The sequence below is a fragment of the Mus pahari genome, chromosome 3, assembly GCF_900095145.1.
Source record: "Mus pahari chromosome 3, PAHARI_EIJ_v1.1, whole genome shotgun sequence".
NCBI classification, from domain to species: Eukaryota; Metazoa; Chordata; class Mammalia; order Rodentia; family Muridae; genus Mus; species Mus pahari.
In genome coordinates, this window is record NC_034592.1 from 94,158,070 (window position 1) to 94,179,829 (window position 21,760).

Below are 21,760 nucleotides of genomic sequence, written 5' to 3' on the forward strand. Positions count from 1 at the left end.
GGAAGAATTCCTTAACAGAATAGCAATGGCCTGTGCTGTAAGATCAAGAATCAACAAATGGGACCTCATAAAATTGCAAAGCTTCTGTAAGGCAAAAGATACTGTCAATAAGACAAAGAGACCACCAACAGATTGGGAAAGAATTTTTACCAATCCTAAATCTGATAGAGGACTAATATCCAACATATAAAAAGAGCTTAAGAAGCTGAACTCCGAAAATTCAAAAAAAAAAAAAAAAAAAACAAAAAACATTAAAAATGGGGTACATAGCTAAACAAAGAATTCTTAACTAAGGAGTACCGAAGGGCTGAGAAGCACTTGAAAAAATGTTCAACATCCTTAATCATCAGGGAAATGCAAATCTGGTCCTTTCAAGAACCGTATATGCTCTTAAATACTTAGCCATCTTTCTGTCTCTTAATGTAGTTTCTTTAAAGTTAGATCTTTTTATTTAGATCCTACTTTGCACTATGTTGAGGGAGAATTTGACCCCTTTGAACTTCTATTGGCATTTGTGTACTGAAATGTTACCTCATTTGCAATGTGAAATGTTCCTGGATTCTTTGAAGTCTGATCTTTGGTTTCTGTGGAATTGCTATTTCTTTAAATTATGTAGGGAAAGTCAAATGAAGTGTTTCTATTAACCAGAAAACATCATTTTCTATAAGATAAAAACTCAAGCCCTGTTTAGAACAAAGTGCCAGGCACGGTTCCTTACTCACATTAATATTCAGGAAAAAACATTCTGTTTTAATGGGAGTAATTGTTTCTTCAGGATTTAATCTAATTTACTCTAATTTGTAATCATGGAAAAGAGTTAAATTATATCATGAAGTTAAAATAATAAGAGTTAAATTATATCATGAAGTTAAAATAATTTCTCCATTAACATTTTCTTCAATTTCCAAAGGACTTCTGAAGGTTCATTATTTTGTTTTTGTTAGTAGGTAGGAGTGAGAGTCTTTTTCTCCATTCTCTATTAAATTTATTGCTCTAAATCAAGATTTAAATCCTGAAAAATTACAATTTTTTACATTCTTCTTTCTATATTCATGCATAATTGATAAAACTGAGAGTGGGAGTTTGTTTCCTAGCTCTTGGTCCTTATTACAGGAGCACTTTCATCATTGGGGCATTAGGATTGTTGAGTGTTGCCCATGTTGCATGAAACAGTATTGTACAGAATATGGCCTGGCAGACAGTTTGGCAGAATAATGACAAATAACTGAGAAAGTGCAGATATGGAAACTGAAGTGTATTTTGTCCTCAAATTAATTATCATTTTGATTTAGTTGAACATAAATTAATAATTATAGAATGCTTCAATAATTACTGTATTCACATTCTATTTGGTAACATTTTAAAAACATCTAGGCATGAGTTTGTTCAATAAGCATTTATCTCTGCCTACTCTATGTGAAAAATGCCTGAAAATCTGGAGTCTATTGTTTTTTATTTTACAAATCAATCAACCATTGAGCTGCTAGCCAAGAACTAAAAATAGCTATCCTTATATCTCAAGCATTTAAAATTCTCTAAGCTAGTAACTATATTTAAGTGCAAAAGAACAGGTGACTATTTGTTTCCTAAGAGTATAAGAGATGTTCATGACAGATAGTCGTGGGAGTTCAGAGGTTATATAGTGCTGAAAACTCTACTGTTGGGGAGACCTGTATGTCTGGCAGGGCCCCATTCCTCTCAACCGGAACTTCTCAACTGTGCTTGCACACAAGAATCCTCTGCTGAGTTCTTAAAGTCCCAAGGCAGAGGTCAGATGTCACTCTTGATAAAGACACTCCCTGAAGTTAGGCCCCAGATATCTGTAGTTGTTAAATGGCCTACTTCAACATGTTGGCTGAGATGCGTGACTTTAGGTGCTCTGACAACACTAAGAAAATCCACGAATATTTAAAAAAAAAAAAATCTCATGTAACCCAAACTTCAATATCTCAACACTTCAGAGACAGAGAGCAGAAAAGAGGGCTAATTTCAAAGAAGATATTCAATCTACCCCATTCTCCCTTAACACATAGGCGAGCAAAACAAAACCAGCATGGCAGCAAACCCCTCGGCTAGTTGTGGAGCTCAGAGAATTAAAAACTGCAGAGAATGTGGCAGAAACTCTGGCAATACGTGGGGACTGTTATGGTGATGTGGTAAGAAAGGGATACAATAACATGTGTGCACTGTGAGGGGTCCTGGCAAGGCTTGATCATCTGGGGAAGGTGTGTTGGGATAGCCTCAGCCCCTCAGGCTGGGTGCAAAGATCTTGGCTAAATGGAATCAGGAGGAATTGCAGGTCTGATTCGCTTTTTTGTTTTTTTGTTTTTCGAGACAGGGTTTCTCTGTATAGCCTTGGCTGTCCTGGAACTCACTTTGTAGACCAGGTTGGCCTCAAACTCAAAAATCCGCCTGCCTCTGCCTCCCAAGTGCTGGGATTAAAGGCGTGTGCCACCACCACCCACCTAGGTCTGATTTGTTTTGACAGTGGTCCTTTACTATTTATTCCAAAAAAATTTCACAATGTTAGATCAGTGGCCAAGTTATTAAGCCCTATTATAGGAACTGTGGAAACAAACTAAAGCATGTGTCAAATGTAAATCAGGATTAAGATTCTGACCCTCAATTAGAAGGATGTGTGGTTTGGGCTCTACTAGGAAACTCCAAAAGACATGAAACTGCTCATGGTTATGAAAATGTGAAGTGCATTCAAATAATCTCAAATGTTTATTATTTGTAAATGGAAACTAAGCAATACAACTTATAAGACATTTATTTTGAATGGTTCTGTTTAGTTCAATCTCAAAAGTACTTTCTCATGCATTTTCATCATGTTGGTAACAGTGAAGTAGACTTAAATCATAAGGAGGCAATGTAGATTTATACTTTATTATTTCTTGTGTGAGTTTGGATTACAAATTGATTCTTTGAGCTTCATATTGCCTATGTATTAACTGGAAGTTAATCTCTGTTTTAGAGACTTTAAAAGAATTAAAAATATAAATTGAGGCTTTTAATAATTTCGAATATTTTATTCCCACTTATTGGTCTACTATTATTGAGAAATCTACAGAAGCACCAATTCTTGCAGGTGGAACTATTGTATACATTTTATATATAAAAAAAACCTTACTAATAGTGTAAGTAAATTCATATGCTAATGGTTGGGAATAGATTGTCTATGTTTAAACATAACGTAGACTTTTGCTATGAATAAACTCACTGAAGTGATTAAAGGTAGATGCTTTAATGTACCTGATCATTTGTACATCCTACTCTAAATTAGGGACAACCTACTCCTATGTTATCACACACAGCCTTGCAGGTCTGAGGAGGGAGAAGACTTCAGCAAATGACTCAAGGTGCAGCTGTTTATGCTCAGTAGATTGTTGGCATGCTAGGTTTAGGCTTAGTGTTCCTAGATCTGGTTTTTCATGAAAAGATAAGTCTGCATAAATTTCAAGCCTCTCAATTTTCAAGTGTTGACAACTAATTCTATTTTCTTTCAACATCTTGTGGGCCAAACCAAACACATCTAAATGTGCCTGTGTGCTACTAGTGTGCAAACTTCATCTTGTGAAGGTCTCTTTTACTTGTAATGCTCTTGACAATCCAAACTCAAAATAATTTCATTTATCTTGCAATCAAAGCTCACTCCCTCTTGAAAATAGATCCAACTGTGTTTGTCATGGCAGAAAGCAAACTGCCTAAAAACTCACCCATAAAATGTGAGGTACAGGAAGCCAATTCTTTTCCCAAGTTTTATGATCTCACCGCGTTTGTCAGCTGCTCCGGTGAGTCTCACAATGCCTACTTTCTTGAGACTGGAAAGCCATTTGTATGCATGGTCATCATCATTTAACACATCTTCAAAATTCAGAGTCGGCAGCTGGAGCTCTGAGCCCCAGTACTGACATTCTGTGGATTAAACAAAATGAGGAAAAAAAAACCAGATTATGTTGTTTTTAGATAAGACACTAACAGTAAAGGAACACACAGCTCATTGGAGTTGGTCTTTGACTTAAAGTGTTTACTAAATGTTGCTCATATCAGGGATACTGGTTACCAAGTCATTCTTCCTTGTCACTTTGCCTATTATATGACTCTTGCCTACAATGTGTCTGGCCTACAATGGTAATCAGTATATTCAATGTATTCAAAGAGTATTGATTAGCTGATGACCTGATAGCCCCTGATATCTGTAACCTAGACTCTCAACCTAGGCTCTGTCTAGAAGCAACCAAGAGATATTGTGTGCATAATAGGCAAGTTATATCATCTGACTGCAGTGATAAAATTGGGTTTCTGCACCAGAACAACATTGTGACTATTGTGGCGAGAGAGGAGGTACAAATTCTTTCTCATTTATTTCTTCTTCTTGGAAGCTGTCTCTGTGATCAAGTTGTTCCTTAGGGTCACACATAATGAAAGTGTCCCTGGGACACAGACGCTTGGGTGGCAGTGCCAAAGCAGATAAGGCTGGGATGCCTTTCTTTTGTTCTCTCACTTGTGATGATGAAGTGCTCATAAATACGCTTGCTTGAGAAAATAGACATACAAATTATGAATGTGCAAACCACAGTCTCCTAAGGGAAGTGGAACTCAAAGGGCATGCTCGCTGACCCACTAAGGCACTTTCTTTACTGGGAAGGAAGCAGGCTCAGCATAGCAATCGCTCCCAATGAGTAGAAGGACGAGAGTCTCACTCTCATCCTTAGCAATGATATTCATCCAGCTAGAAAACATGTGATGTAAGGAATCCATCCCTAAAGCCTTTAGTTTAAGGATAAAGAATGGGTCAATGGGACTTTACCTCTTTTAGGTCAACATGGCCATTTCTATTGAAATAGAAACCTTTTCTTTTTTTTTAAAGGGGATAATAGATTTGCATGCATAGATACAGGCAAATGCAGAGAACCACTTACTGCACTAATAAGGGTTAGGGTTAGGGTTAGAGTTAGGACTAAGGGTTAGGGTTAGTGCTAAGGGTTAGGGTTAAGGGTTAAGGGTTAGGGTTAGGGTTAGGGTTAGGGTTAGGGTTAGGGTTAGGGTTAGGGTTAGGGTTAGGGTTAGGGTTAAGGGTTAAGGGTTAGGGTTAGGGTCAGGGTTAGGGTTAGTGTTAGGGTTAGAGACCTCTACTTTCCTGCTCCATGGAAATCTCCAAGATGTTCAGTAATTTATACATGAGCATACTTCATAATTTTTAGAAAAATGGTTTGTATAGTGATGAAAGCTGCATAAGCAGATGCTTAGCATGATAATATTAAATAGAACTTTCCAAAGCTATGGAAATATTTGTGTGTTCCAGAACCAGAGCTACTAGCTATATATTGTTACTTGATATATGTGTCATATGATAGTGAAATAATTTTTTCATATACTTGCTCTTAATTTTTAGCTAAAATTTGATATCTTGTATGCAACTGGTGTTGTCTCTGATGGGGCATGCTGAGGAGGAAAAGGAGGCAGAGTAGCCTGGCTTTCAATTGTTTTTCTGCCCTTTATCAGCTTGTTCCTATGAATCTGAGTTTCAACTTACTTCCCTAAAGAGAGATTCTTATGTTCTGTCTGCAGCTTATTTGTAACTGTGTCATGAGACTATACAGAGAATCTAATATAGCAAGTGACACGTAGTGATTTATAATTATAATGCATCCACTAACATTTGGTAATGATTTTTAGAAATAATATAGAACTTGATGCTTTACAGTTTTATTTCTTTTAATCTCCATAACAAGTATGTGCAGTAGATGCTTTTAGTACTGCGGAATTCAAAGGGAGAAAAGTAGCCCAAGGCATGCAGCTAACAATTTCCAGTGCTAGTTTCCCAAATCTGTGTGACAGATCCCAATGCTTACTTGAACATATAACTTGATGCTTCGAAATACTATCACCATGAACGTGTTTGAAGTTATAATTACATTTAGTATCAAAGTGTGATGATTATTTTCCTTTGTTTTTCTGTGGTGCTAAAATTGAGTTGAGAGCTCACTTTGGACAGGCAAATGCTTCATCTAACTTTTATGTTTAGAAATTTAAAATCAGATTTCTCATTTTGAAATACCTACAAACACCTTGCTGCAATCACAGACCAAAGGCCAAAGGCAGTCGTGAACTGGTAACAGAATATAAGCCACTAACATGTTTCACTGTTTAAAATGTGATTTGCAAAGACGGCGCTATGAGTAGCTCATTGCCAAATTCAACCTATGATCCTGAATGTAGATTAATTTAATTATCAGACAGGATACTGTGTTTCACTAAACGTGCCTTACAAAGCATTCTGTGATGTCTGCACAGAATAATTAAACATCAACATCCAGAGAGGGATTTCAAAACATGTTCCCGTTTTCCTCCAGTTGCAAGGGAGAACTGTCAGGGGATGTAAAAGAAAATACATTTGACTAGAGTCAAACATTTGTCCAGAGAATACATTAACAGCAAGTGTAAGTTTCACACTTGGGTCTGTGTACATAAACAGAACAGAAATGATGGAATACTTAAGGTATGGGCCACCCTTCCTCATTTAACTTACGGCCTTACTAATGAATACTTCCTTGAACATGCGCTTCACACATCATAAAATTTATGATTGGGCTCCATGCCGGGTTTCAAGGAACTGTTTGTGTAAGCGTTCCTACTGAGGGCTAAACATCACATTCCTGGGCCCTGAGTTATGTTTCAGAAAGGAAAAGATACAAAGAAGGTCTTTAGTTAGAGATGCATGAGCACAGAAAGCTGGTTTTCGAATGTTATTTCAAAAATTTAGGACCTCCTGTCCACCTGCACCATGCTGGGCTTTTGGCTCTGTAATGGATTCTCTGATGTACACAGCATCAGTTAAGTTTTTACTCTTTTCTTAATATCTTCATGGTATGTTAATTATATTTCATTTTATAGTAATGTATAATAAAATAATATAACAATCATTTTATTATATTTCAGGGCTTTTTTCTTATGAGTAACTTTTAAGGGCTCCACTAAAACTTCTCTTCCTAAAAGAGAAGAGAAGTCAGAGGAAATAAACAGGAATTGAGTCTTTTTCCTTCAGTGGATGGATGGTGTACTCTTTTATTTCTTGTCCCATGAACTCTACAAATCTTTCAGGATTCTGCTCATTTGTCCTCTCAACATTCATACAAGATGAGGATTTGAAGACAAGAAGGTAATGTGGTAACCTTGGACTCACTAAGAGGAAGGGAAGCCTCTGGAAGGACTGCTAGTGTATGGCTTGCTGCTGCTGACACTGGTGGTCACCAGTGTGGGACTGCTAGTGTATGGCTCCCTGCTGCTGACACCAGTGGTCACCAGTGTGGGACCTTATGGAGACACTTCTGTATACATCTGTAGTGTCTTGGCTGTGGAGCAAATATCATAGTACTCTTGGTTGCCTGACAGCTTCTTTCCCTGGCATCCACTTCTGGGTCTTTCCAGATAGGAATATACTTTCATACCAGAAAAGAGACTGGTAGTTTCATAGTATGACAATAGTGGCATTTGTAGATTGAAGTGTAGCAATAGCTTCTGAAATGGTTTTCTTCTGGAAAGGTGCTGGGTCTGCTAAGCAAGGGTGGGGTGTTTTCTTCTTGGCTCAGACTTGCTACATACCACAGTGCTTATCTCTTCATGTGGAAAACTTATTCCATATCTTTATGTTAGACAATATTACACTCATGCATAAAGATTGCATACATGTAATCTTTGTAAGAATGCATAGGTATTACAATTGAGTTCCCTGTTTGGAAAATTGGGTAGATAGGTAAAGAAACAAATACAAATATATAATAATAGAACTATTGTGTCAAGTGTTTATGAAGTTTGTAATAATGGTAAACAGTTGCTGGGAGCGGAGAGTGAACTAGTTCAGACACAGCACTTCATCTCTGCCTCTCCCACTAGATAGCAAGAGCCTTACAAACAATGGAGACCATGCTATTTGTCTTTATATCCCTATTAATAATGTCTTTCCACCTCCTTTTGCCTAATAGGCATGCCAGGAAGAGTATCAAGGAGATTTTACAGAACGAATCATGTTCTGTACTTTTATCTTCCCTCACTTGACTTTGACTTGGGGCATAGCTAAGACTTTTATTTATAAGATTTATTTATTTTTCTTAGACAAATGGATGTATCTGCAGGATATCCTGAGTGAGGTAACCCAATCACAAAATAATACACATGATATGCACTCATGGATAATTGGATATTAGCCCAGAAGCTTGGAATACCCAGGATACAATTCGCAAAACACATGAAACTCAAGACGGAAGACCAAAGTGTGGATACTTTGATCCTTCTTAGGAGGGGTCACAAAGTACCCATGGAAGGATTTATAGTGTCAAAGTATGAAACAGAGACTGAAGGAATGACTATCCAGAGACTGCCCCACCTGGGGATGCATCCCATAAACAACCACCAAACCCAGACAGTATTGTGGATGCCAACAAGTGCTTGCTGACAGGAGCCTGATATAGCTGTCTCTTGAGAGGCTCTGCCAGTGCCTGACAAATACAGAAGTGGATGCTCACAGCCATCCATTGGATAGAGCACAGGGTTCCCAATGAAGGAGCTAAAGAAAGTACCCAAGGATCTGAAGGAGTTTGCAGCCCCATAGGAGGAACAACAATATGAACTAACCAGTACCACCAGAGCTCCCTGGGACGAAACCACCAATCAAAGAAAACACCTGGTGGAACTCATGGCTCTAGCTGCATGTGTAGCAGAGGATGGCCTAGTCAGTCATCAATGGGAGGAGAGGCCCTTGGTCCTGCAAAGGTTCTATGCCCCAGTATAGGGGATGCTAGGGCCAGGAAGTAGGAGTGGGTGGGTTGGTGAGCAGGGGAAGGAGGGAGGGGATAGGGGATTTTCGGAGGGGAAACTGGGAAAGGGGATAACATTTGAAATGTAAATAAAGAAAATATCTAATAAAACAAATAAATGTAAAAAAGATTTATTTATTTATATTTTATGTTTACAAATGTTTTATATCTATGTATGCAAGTGTATCATATATTGGCAGTGCCTGCAGAGGTCAGATGAGGGCATCAGATACCCTAGAAGTGGAGTTACAGATGGTTGTGAGCCACCCTGCGGGTTCTCTGGAAGAGCAGAAGCACAGAGCTGTCTTTCTAGCCCATCTCTAAAGTCTAGAGTGAATTGTATGTGAATATATAAATGTGGCTTCTACACAAATCTAAGCTTTCTCGAAGAAGAGAAACTTTTTTTTTAAATTGATGACACTAGAATATTGTATATCCATAGCTCTGTGATAAGAAGGTCTAACACATAAAACATCCAAGTGGCATGTGTAGGATGTCTAAAGGTGAAGGAGCACTTAGAATTCCAGGCTCTCTTCTAAGCACTAGACATCAATCAATTCATGAAAGTTTTACAACAGCTCCATAATGTGTGCACTATCATTCCTTCAGTTTATAGATAAGTGTCCAACAAGAGCCTAGATAAGAGCCCAACATCACAAGATAACCTTTGTGTCCAAACTGGAGCAGCTAGCCCCTCAGACAGCAAACATTGAGCAGAGAGAGTTGCATACTAAAGAGAAATCTGCTCAAAAGAATGTTAGGAGACGGGATTGCTATCCAAGATTTAAAGTAGACCAAGAAAACAGGTAAGGTAATTCCATCTTACTCTATGCCTTTCTATGGCTAGCCTGGAAGATGTACAAAATAAGGTTACTGAACACTGTCTTTCTTGATCTTAATTGCCTGGCATGCATATACATATGGAGCAGCTAACTGAAGATAAATACCAAATGTCACAGACTTCATCCTTCTTTAGAGGCACAATCTATTTGCCACCTTTCTTGTAAAGATTATTTTTAAGCATGCATGTGTGTGTGTGTGTGTGTGTGAGAGAGAGAGAGAGAGAGAGAGAGAGAGAGAGAGAGAGAGACTTGTGTATGACTTCCCACAGAGGCAAGAAGTGAGCGTTGAGTGTTAGAATCCTTTAAGCTGGAGTTACAGTTGAGAGCTGCTCAATTTCGGAGCTGGGAACTGAACTTAGGTTCTCTGGAAGAGCAATATGCACACTTAACTTCTATGTCATCTCTCCAGTGCTGCCATCTTCCTTTAAGGACTCCAGTTGTATATTTAGCATCACACTGAATATGGACATCACAGAGATGTTATAAGGTCAGCTGCTATGCTATTTTTCTAATGAGACTAAATTCCTTTCTCCTCATATGACTTCATGGTCTGTGAGACCCTATCTGCAGCATCCTCTTTTCCTTTGGATGTTATGTTTTAATGTGCAAAAGTTCCATGATTTCCTCAATGGAATGCAATTATAACTGGTCCAGACCACGCCCCTGTAGTGAGCTCACTGCTATATTTTTACTAGTAAGTTCATATCTCTTGGGCAGCTTTAACGTTATTGGCTCTTCTTAGCTCTCCTGTTAACCAGAAAGATAAGGACAGAGTGCTCTCCTAGTATTCTCCTGTTGCTCACACACTTCATTTCTGAAACTGGTTCATTGCAAAATCCACAAGTTCTTCTAGAAATGAGGATGCAGGTTTCATCTGACAGGGACCTTGTGTCAAGGCAATGACTTGAGATTTGAAGAGTCATTTTGGGGGTCAATGCTTTCTGTCTACATAGACTTTAGGAGGCTAGAAGCTCTGTGTTCGGGCGCTGTCTAGATAACATGGTACAAAAATAAGCAACCAAGCTGTGGAACCCGAATGAGATCACACCAGCGAAGAATGCAGCAGCTCAACTGCCTAATTGAATCTGCTTTTGTGCTGCAAGTACTGAATATGTCGAGATGAAAAGAGACCAGAGTAATTGCTTTCACTCCATAGCCATGCATCTATAGTTAAAAATGCCGACTCTTCTAGTTCTTGATCACAGTCATTTGTCTCAAGTTTCCACACACCCTCCTCTATTTTGGTCTCAGAAAATGTTACTAATTTCAGTGTAAAATAATGCAAAAACTCAAGAAATTTCGTCAACTCTCACCTCCACACTCACCAACTTGCTTGAGTTTGTGTATTTATTACTCTTTGAGGAACTGTGGGTAAGTCAGTAACTTTTTTTGGGGGGGGGGCTCTTTCACCACAATTTCTATGGGCTTAAATTCTTTTCCTGTTTTTCTCTCTATTGCATTTCAACCTCAGTGTATGGTGGCCGTTCACCATATATTGACCAGGATAGTGAATAAATAAAATGTCCAATGTGTGGTAGATACTCAATCAGATAAAACAAATTCAATGGTGCGAATACTCTTATTTCATCACAGACTCCCACATCTGGTCAAGAATGGTTTTGGCTTATATCACATGAGTTAGGCTATGAGCATCTCTTGCTAATGAAGAAGAAAATCACACATATGTGTTTCTTGCTTTTTGACAAGGGTATGTAAATACATTCTCTGCACTAAACTAACTTTCCAGCATTATAAGAAACTTAAGTAAGCACATAGCTCTCCTTGAGAAAACCGTTCTGTACAAATCTCTTTCTATGTGAAAGGCAAGTAGACTTGAGAGACTAACAGTTCCCTGCGAGTTTTCACTTCTTGAGGCATGTGCTTTGCAAACAAAGCAGGGCTTCAACCTATGGGCAGAGAAGTCACGATCTGATGAAGTGCATGGCAAAGAAAGGCTCTGCTGTAAAAAGGGCACATGTGGTTGAGACTAGATGGGTGTTGGTGTGCAATGTGCTCAGTTGTCATTGATGAAAAAATGAAATGGACTGGCTCAAGGGGGAGCTTTTCTTTAAATTCTCTCATTTTTAAAAGAAATTCAGTTTTCAATAACAAAAGTCATTAAATTCACAGAGTAATGTAAAATATTTTAGCAACAAAGAGATAGGAAAAGCAAGGATTCATTTGCATTGAAACTAATTATAAAAACAAGAAATACTAGGTTCTTAGATTTCCTTGTACAATGTAGTGTTTTTTCCATTTTATCTCAGTCAACTGAAAATTTTACAATCCACAAAATAAAAATGAGTGCATAATTATGCAAAATTTCACTTGTACATTAAGATATGATTGCATAAAACTTCACATTTTATTCAAGAAAAGTTAAATTTATTAATATTGTCTATGCACGTGGTATGTATGTGAATGTGTGTACCACAGCACCCCTGTGGAGGTCATAGAACAACTTGTGCACTCCGATCTTCTTTCCACCTTTATGTGGGTTCTGTGGTTTGCACTCAGGTCTTGACACAAGTGCTTTTATCCACTGATCTATCTTGCTGGCCCAAACTTTATTTTAATAAATGTTAAACTTTGTTTCAAAATTTGCTCATTTATTTATCTGGGAAAGCCACATCCCAGGCACTGAAAGTCAAGCTTTAAAAATGACAGAGATTAGAGAATATGGCCTGCTGTCTATTATCCTACTAACAAATAATATGTTTTTCTTAAATGCAAATTCTATCCCCATCTTCTCTGCCTCATGAGCTGCCATTGTCTTCCATGAAATTTTGTATAGAGCATCTTATGGTCATCCTTATTCCCTTCCCTTCCCATATGGTCCATTTAGTAGGGACTCCCTTCCCATATGGTCCACTTAATAGAAATTCAACACATCCATGACTAAGGCCATTCTACAGAATAAATTTGACCTTCCTACTCTTTGTTATAGAGGAGAGGAAGCAGGTTACAATAAAAGTCAAAGGACATGTAGGAGGTGCTCATGGACTTGGAGGCACTTATGATAATATGCTAATTGAATCAAACCCAGTTAGAAAACCCCTAAATATACAATGCAGAGGAAAAACTTACAGCAATAATCTCAAGCCTGTAAGGGTCTTGAACTTATTTCTTTGGTTTGCCAATAGAGAATAAGCTGAGGGATAAAGGAAATGGTATACCGAACCTCATCCTTGCCCACAGTGGACCAAGCAGCATATGCAAATTATTTCTTACTTTGGCCTTTGAGTCTCCTCTGTCATCTAGCAATTTTAACCTCCCAATATCAAGTTCAATGTACTTTCTGAAATTCATCCTTCTACTTTTCACTTCCGTGGTTTCCTGCATGTCCTTTTCTCTGTGGCGATTTCCTTCTATCTCTTCCTGACAAACTGTTCCTTAAACCTCAGTGTGGGTATCAACCTCTCGTTTCTTCATATTCTTTGCTTTACATCATCATCAGTCTTCAGCACATGGTCTTAATGTACTTAAGTACATTAAGTGTATTACATGTCCAGGCCTTCTTTTTCACCTTGGTATTTCCTTACATAGTTCCCTGCACAAAATAGATGCCAAATGTCTGTGCAGCTGAATGGATACGCATGAGAGAAATGATATTCTCCACATCTTCCTTTCAGCTCCGAGGGACAGTCTGGTCCTGTGCACAGCTGATTGTCATTTATCTTTTCATTTTGTGTTTGGCAGCCTGTGCCAAAAGAAGGAAAGTGGTGTGCATCTGGACTCCAGATTTTCTAAGCTCTGTAGCCCTTTTTCCAAGGGAGAAGCAGAGGAGGAAGATTGCTATGGAGGCTAAAGATGCAAAGAGAGTTTCAGTGGAACTCGCTTTGTTTACAGGCTCTGGAGTACTAATATTTGAAAACTCACATTGGACTAGATATCAAATTCTATACGCAAAAAAAGCCATCTAATCAATTCTCTAAAAATTGCACAACAATTTCTTCTTTTGCCAGTCAACTGCACAGCTTGGAAATATATTTAAAAATGAACTTTACTATATAATACTTTGCAAATAATACTTTGTTTTCAAGTATTAAAATACTTTCCTGTGTCTACCTACCAGCCAGTTCTTAGGTTATTCATGCTCGCAGTCGGTCGTTGTGACCAGCTTTTTTCACTACTCAGTGGAGTGTACTATCATTTCCATTTTGCTACTGCCTGATAATACTGAGGAATGTAAGCTATAAAAAAGAAAAAGCTTCACCTGTCAGGAGATATTAATGGAGGAGGTGTGGCCATTCCTCCTTTAGCATTTAAAAGCTTAAGCTGTGATAATAAAAATGTTGACTTTTACTTCCTGAAATGACACAGAGAAGAACTTAAAGGCAATGAAAGCAAAATCCAAATTGATTGCAAAACTAGAGCAGAGTTAAAGAAAAAAAGAAAACCCTGAATACCAGAAGAAATCTAAAATTAAAAATTCAAGATGTTGCTATTTGACCCAGGTAATGGCTATGAAATTATGTTATTCTTGACATACCCCCCATCCCCAGAATTCTGAAGGAATGTGGATGAATGGTTTCCCTATGTACTCATCTATTTTCAATCACCTAGCAGGGATAGATAAAGGAAAATTGATTTTTGGTTCAGACACAGCATTGGAACAAATCCTTATCAGCTGTCATGGTGGTGAGACCACGCACTTAGAGAAACTGAATTCTTGACAAGACTGGCCTGTGCTTAAAGAGAAGGGGAAACTCTGGTACCTTGTGATTGATATCCATAAGTAAAAGGAATGTGGCCTGGTAAGTTGATTAGTAAGTGACATCTCCACTTCTAGTGAACTGCTGTAAGGCTAGTTTTAAAATCCCAGGCAGTTATTACACATGAGGGAGTTTCAGGTTTGGAAGGAGTAAAGTAGAACCTCATTGAGTATATGACTCAGAGTTCCTGAGAGAGGCAGCAAGGGATTAGCCAAGTAGCCACTTCCTGAAAGGGGTAGTGGTCTGATAGATGGGGTTGATAGTGGAAAAGGAGATTCAGGAAATGTGCCTGGATTGTGGGAGTTAGTGTTCTAACAGGCAAAATTCATGTGTGTTAGAGTTTGCCTTTGACCACACAACCAAATGTAATCTCTAGAACATATGTAATCATATGTAATCAATAGAACAATACAGAGTTAATCAGAGACCTTCCCACCCTCTCAAATGCTCCCACTTGCCTGTATTATTGTGTATCCTTTACAACTTTCATTTTAATTGCCCATTTATTTTGCCTATTATCTGAGAAATGTTATCATCTCCCTTTGCCACTAAATTCATCTTTTAGTTATCCCTAAACATTTTTCTGCTCACAGAATCTCTGGAGACCTATATAAATGCTGGAGAAAGGGGCTTGCACTTGGCCTAACTGTGAACTCAATTCTGTGCTCCTTGTTTTACAGCTTCATTGCTCACATAATCTCATGGATACCAGCATAGGAATTTGCGTTTTGTTCTGTTCTGACTTTAGATATCAATAAAGAGGGTGAGTTATCTCTGGTTGATGCCACTCCTTTGCAGAGAGTGTGGAGGGGACAACTTGGAATCTCAGCTTTTACTTCAGATAATGCAGGCTCAAGCCTGCTGTATCTTTCTCTGCCAGTGCTTTAGAATATCAACATCTGCTCTGTTCTCCATTTCAGTTTTGGGCAAATGATCTGTGTTGCTAACAGGTTAAGCATTTCTCAGAAATGACAATATTATTTTAACCAAGATAGAAGGGATTGAATTTGCTCCTGAGCACATCCTTAGAAAATGAGAAAAAGATATAAATATTGATTACATTGATCATCTTGTAATATATATGTGTTAACTCAATGACCCGTGTCCTGTAATTACAGTCAATTCAAATAATAGTATTCTCTTCAATCAACTCTCACTATAAGTTTTTAGTGTAGAATGAAGACCATTGCAATATTACCTGGTAAAAACAATTCTCCTTGGAGCCTTGCTCTGGCCTGTTGAGAAAAGCATCTTTTCTTCAGCCAATTCGCTTCGAATTCACTGTAATGGTCATTGGGCCACGTGATATAAACCTTATAAGAGAGAAATAAGAACGATATAAGACAATTATCATCTAGTTGTATGTTGCACAGCAAATTTCTGTGTTCTGTAATTGCTTTTCTTTTTAAGACTACTGAATTAGAGCGATTAGAAATAGAAGTTTACTAACATGGCATCTCTGCTTTACACACTGTAGATATGTAATACTCCAACTTCCTCTGGGATGGTCTGACCACTAAGGGTGAGAATTGAGAATAGAGAAGAAAGCTGAGAGGACAGAAGAATGGGGAAAGACAGGCATTTTTGTCACGTTTGTCCTTCTGGGGAGGATTTGGAAATAAGAAATAGAGAAACAAGTTCGATAGCACATGTGGTTGACACTGAGACTGACGATTTTAGGATATGATGCCTTATGCACCTATGCAGTAGTTTGGATAAATAGTGCTAATCAGTAAGATTTCTCAGTGACTGCTGTAGGATAAACATTTGCACCCTGATTATCTTGACCCCTGACATTTCTTTTCCTGTTTAAAAAATTTTTTTAAAATATTTTTATTGGTTATTTTATTTATTTACATTTCAAATGTAATCGCCCTTCCCAGTTTCCCCTCCACATGCTCTTGATCTCCTCCTCCCTTCCCCTGCCTCTGTGAAGGTGTCCCCCCCCCCCATCCACTCCCGCCTCAGCGGCCTATCATTCCTCTATCCTGGGTCATCAAGCCTCCACAGGACCAAGGGGCTACATTCTCGGTGATGCGAGATAAGGCAGTCCTCTACTACACATCCAGCTGGAGCCATGGGTATCTATTGTGTACTGTTTGGTTGGTGGTTTAGTCCCTGGGAGCTTTGGGGTTCTGGTTGGTTGATATTGTTGTTCTTCCTATGGGGTTGCAAGCCCCTTCAGCTCCTACAGTCCTTGCCCTAACTCCCCCATTGGGGACCCCAAACTCAGTCCAATGTTTGGCTGTGTATATCCACATCTGTATTGGTCCGGGTCTGGCAGAGCCTCTCAGAGACCCTTGGCATTTCTGTGGACAAGTTCTGTACTTTTCTAGCTTGATAGAGCAACAAACTGAGTGCCAGATAACGCCATTTTTCATGGTATAAATTGCATAATTGTGTTTCAAGCCTGCTTCCCCCTAAAAGAATAAAAAAATAGAAATTTTCATATTGTATTAAGATGTTAGTAGTTTTAAAATCAAAATATTCTACATTCTGAAGAGAAACCAGAATATATCAGCAGGCTATATTTATATGTTTATTTATGTGTATATGTAACAATATTAAAGGGAAATTGACCACTACTTTAAGAGGCAGTGAGGAGGATATGGAATGAGTTGGATGAAGGAAAAAAGAAGGAAAGGTGATGTAATTAAATTTCATTTAAAATAAGAAGTAGGTCTATTGAAAATAGAAATAAAAATGTTGTAGTAGTGATAACAACAGTAGATTTTTCCACTGAATATGCCCACCCTACCAAACACTGTACAACCATGTCCATGGAGGGTTTGCTCCATATATGACAAGTTAAAAAAGAGTTACTGAAATTACTATAGACCAACGCCTTGATCTAACTCAACAGAGAAGGGGAAGACCATTCACATGTAATTACCTTTTTCCGGTCAAATGTCAAGTCATCGATTCTAATGTTCACATCAAGAGCTTCCGGGAGAAGTTTCCGAGCTTTTGCAGATTGTAGGTAGCAGTCTGAACACTGACAGTTGTCTCTCAGCCATACTGCTGGGTAGAGGGACTCTGCCCCATCGTGCCAAAAGATCTGCATCAGATGAGCCCCATCCAGTGCTTCTGCCTTTAAGATGGCACAGTGCATGTTTCTCGTCTTTGGTGATAAATCCTATCAGCTACCTGCTAGGACAAGTCAGTGTTAATTTTAATAGGCTGGCAGATTGTACCTGAGCCTGACCTCTACAATATTGCAAGTGGACTCTGGCCTCTGCCTACCACTCAGCAGTGTGAGCCTACAGTTTGACCCATGCTGGGACCTTTGTTCTGATTAGAGTATTTCGCATGTCGTAAACAGAAACACAGTGACTAGCTGTAAGATAAAAATGCCACATCGAATCCAAATCAAGAGAATTCCTTGTTCTTTTAACAGAAATTTTAGATTATAAAATAAGAAACAAGGGCAAACAGATTGATATAATCACGTTTGCATAAACACTGTGGGAAACCGCTATTCAAATGGAAAATGTTAAGTTTTCCTCTCTGTTTTGGTGTCTCAGTGAGCCCAAGACTTTACACACATGAGACAGGTATTCTACTCTTGAGCTTCAGCCCTAGCTCACAACATGTCTCTGCTGTTTTAACTAATGACAGAGGCACCTGGCTTTTGAAACAAACACTGTTTCCATGCCATGATTCACAATTACCACCAAGGGAATATTAATGCAATTAGTTTGCTTAAAGGGTAATGTGACTTAGAACATGGTACTATTTCTGTTCTAGTTTTACTTTTTACTTGCACAGTATATTTTCTCACTGGAATATAAAAATACCAAAGTCCTTTAAAAGCTTGCTGGGTTTGTTTTCTGCCTTTGCTTGTTTGGAATTTCTTACCTTATCTGGAATGTTTATGGAGGAAGTTTTATGAATCCTCATTTTGATCGGAATGTATAGCTCCATTTTATTACAAAATGCATTAAATTTGTAGCAATGCAGTAGTTACAGGGGAAGAAAGGTACCAGGGTACTTACACTGGGCAACTCTTATTTCCTTAGTGACCGTATACCTGACCTTCAGGAATAAGGCAATGTTATAGACTTAACTTATCACATTTATCTCAAGTTCTCAATATGTATATAAAGAGTAGACCTTAGTAAAAAGATACAATTTACATGAAAGAACCAGAATACTTTAAGTGTTTTCATAGGACCATTAACACCTTTAGTTCTCCTAACAGAAGAGAGCAGAGAGGACGGTGCTATCTTGTGATAAGAGAGGAAGACAGACACACAGCATAGTGACTGCTTACATACACCTTCACTATATCAGATACTGAGACAGTACCAGGGACCTACCAAAGCAAAGCAAAGACGTTTGGCAAACTGCAGTCACCTACCCAAACCTACACAGAGGCATACATACACATACCTAATTAAAAACAAAATAAACCCTTTGACAAAAGAGAAAAATAGCACCATTTAAAAAAATCTGTCAGGGATCACCAAATAATTTCTACAAAAGGGTTGCTAGGCTATTAGGTTTCTAGGGCATATGTAATTTCTCATCTGTAGTCTTAATTTTGAAATTCCATTCAAAATACGACAGATATTCTTAGCCCGTGGTATGCATAAAAGTGGTCCATGGGACATTTTTGGCCAAGAGCAGTAGTGTGGCTGTCCTTTATATATTTGCTCATGCTTTCTTTAGCACAGTGGTATCATGTAATGCTTTGATTCAGAATGTGGTACTCTTTCACTTGCTTGGGCACTGAGCAAAAGTTAGTACTCATATGTAACAATATCTTCTTTTGTACATGTGGTATTACAAGATACAAAGATTACCATACCACAATGGAAACAGAGGATTACAATGTAAACAAAAGTCTGGTGTCAAATAGTCTTAATTATTTGTTAGAAAAAACTTATTTAATTTACTCTAGAAAGATCTGTAACTGATATTGGGTTATATGTCTTGATTCTACCTTATTTTGCTTCCTTACTAATGTAATACTGATTTTTCAGTATAAATATAGGACATAGTTATATTTCCAGCTTCCTCTATTGCTAAGATTACGTTGTATTATGTAAGTCTGCCCAGTGAAATATTTTCCCTTTTTCCACATAAGGAACATTTGTTAAAAGGAGATAGGAAGAGTTCAGGATACAAAACCAGCATAGGAATATTCATATTATAAGAGCACAATCCTATTTACAATACCATTGATGAAACTATTTGGGATTAATTTAACATAGGAGATGAAACATATATACTAAAAGTGTTAAGATAACTATGAAATTATTTGAAGACAACTATAAGAACTAGTATGTATTCATGAATTAGGGTAATCAATATTGCTAAAATACTCACGATACTGAAATAATCTACAGATTCAGTGAAATTTGTATAACAATGCCAATAACATGATTCAAGGCAATAGGAAAGTTACTCCTGATATTTGTATGGCAACAACAACAGTTTCTAAATAGCCAAACCACCAACCAGGAAAGAGATACAAAATTGGAGGATTATAATACATGGTCTCAAAATATATTGTAAAGCAATAGGGACAAAAGTAACACAGAGCTGATATGAAAAGTGAAAATCTAGGGAGACCAGAAGTAAACCCATGCATCCAATGTCAATATATTTATGTAAATTTTCAAGATACTAAAAAAATGCCCTCTTCATATTTCTGGGAGTACTGCCTATCCATATTTGGAAGATTAAATTTGGATTCTTCATTCAGAATGGAAAGGTGGTGATATTTGCAAACCATACCTTAGGCAAGAGTCTCCAAGCAAAAAGTGTAACGAAAGCATACAATGCAATAAGGTCTCTTAAAGTGAAAGAGACTCTGCACAGAGAGTTCTCAAAAGAAGATGCAAAAATAGCCATGTCTGTGAAAAAAAATTGACAATTATTTTCAGAGAATACAAAGCCAAATCGCTACGAGAAATCTTGTCCTTGTTACAATCAATATTACAGAATGTCTTCATGTGTTGGTAAAGAAAAGTAGAATGAACAGTGAGGGGTACATATTTACCAAGCAAAATAGTGTAGAATCTGCTTTTCAAAAAGTTAAGACTTGAAGTGCTTATGATACAGCCATTTCACTGCTTGATATCTACCTAAAGGAAACTGAAATCAGTGTGCAGAAGAGATCTTTACAGTTCCGTATGGAGACTCAGTCACCATCGTCAGAGTGTTGACTCAGTTGAAATGGTCACAGATGGATGGATGAAAGCTTCAGAAAAACGTGAGATCCATGCACAGGAATATTATCTACCCATGTAAGGGAAGGACATTTTGTCATTTGTAATAACATGTATGAAATATAATGGGCACTGTGCTAAATGAGGTAAGCCATACACACAGACACAGGTATTGTTTAATCTCACTTATTTGTGAACTCTTAACATATTGAACATTTATTGGCTAAAAGGAGAATGGAGATTTAGAATTGGGAAAAATATGAGCTACTAGTCAGAGACAAAGATTTAATTGTGTACAGTAAGTAACTTCTAGCTATCTAATATAGCATGGCAAGTGCATGTAAAACTTTCAGATGCTGGAAATTTTATAAGAAATAGATTTGTAATGTTCTCAGTACATAAATACACACACACACACACAAGCACACATGGGTATACACACACACACACACACACACACACACACGCACACACACACGCAGACATGCACAGTGTTAAGTATGGGAACTATTAGATAATTATTGATTTGATTGTAAAAGTTATTTGAAAAGTTATAGGTACATTAAAATTTTCTATTCACTGCTTTTTAAAAATTATTATTATTTTCTTTATTTACATTTCAAATGCTATCCCGGAAGTTCCCTATACCCCCACCCCCTGCTTTAAAATAGAATTCTGTCAATTATAGCTCAACAAAACTCAGAAAAATCCAATCAAATACAAAAGAATAGGTTTTAATTATGCTGACAGCAAGGGAACTACTGTAATAAAAAGCAGTGCTTAAGGCACAGAATTGCTTCTACAGCTCTGCAAATAGTTTGTGTTTAGTGAATACTATGTCACTAAGAACTCTGAACTGCATATACAGGAACTCTTTCCTTCTAATCAACCTATTTCATTCCTGCAGTCAGCAGTAGAATACATAGGCATGTCCGACATACGTTCACTCCAGGATAACTGTGACCTTAACCCAGCACATTTATAGTGTCTACAGATAGCCTGCTTTTTATTGCTGTGAAAAAAAAAATCATGACCAAAAGCAGGCTGAAGAGGAAAGGGTTTATTTTATCATATAGTCCATCATGAACGGAAGCCAGGGCAAGAACTCAAGGCAGGAACACGAAGGCAGGAATTGCAGCAGAGGCAATGAAGAACCCTGATTGGTGGCTTGTTCTTCATGACTTTTTCAGATTACTTTTTAAAAATAT

The 21,760-nt window shown here is 37.8% G+C and overlaps 1 protein-coding gene across 3 annotated transcripts in view; it reads right to left on the bottom strand.

Annotated features, from left to right (window-relative positions):
- The window catches only part of Bbox1 (gamma-butyrobetaine hydroxylase 1), a 56,381-nt gene that overhangs the window by 21,232 nt on the left and 13,389 nt on the right, over window positions 1–21,760 (bottom strand). For 2 of the 3 annotated variants that reach the window (XM_029536563.1, XM_029536562.1), the window contains exons 2-4: window positions 17,270–17,523; window positions 15,575–15,689; window positions 3,720–3,918 (exon numbers count right to left, since the gene is read on the bottom strand). In XM_029536563.1, the coding sequence (XP_029392423.1) occupies window positions 3,720–3,918; window positions 15,575–15,689; window positions 17,270–17,488 (533 nt within the window). In that variant the 5' untranslated portion in view covers window positions 17,489–17,523. Of the gene's footprint in view, window positions 1–3,719; window positions 3,919–15,574; window positions 15,690–17,269; window positions 17,594–21,760 lie in introns of those variants that run through there. The other variant, XM_021194806.2, reaches the window with a different exon arrangement.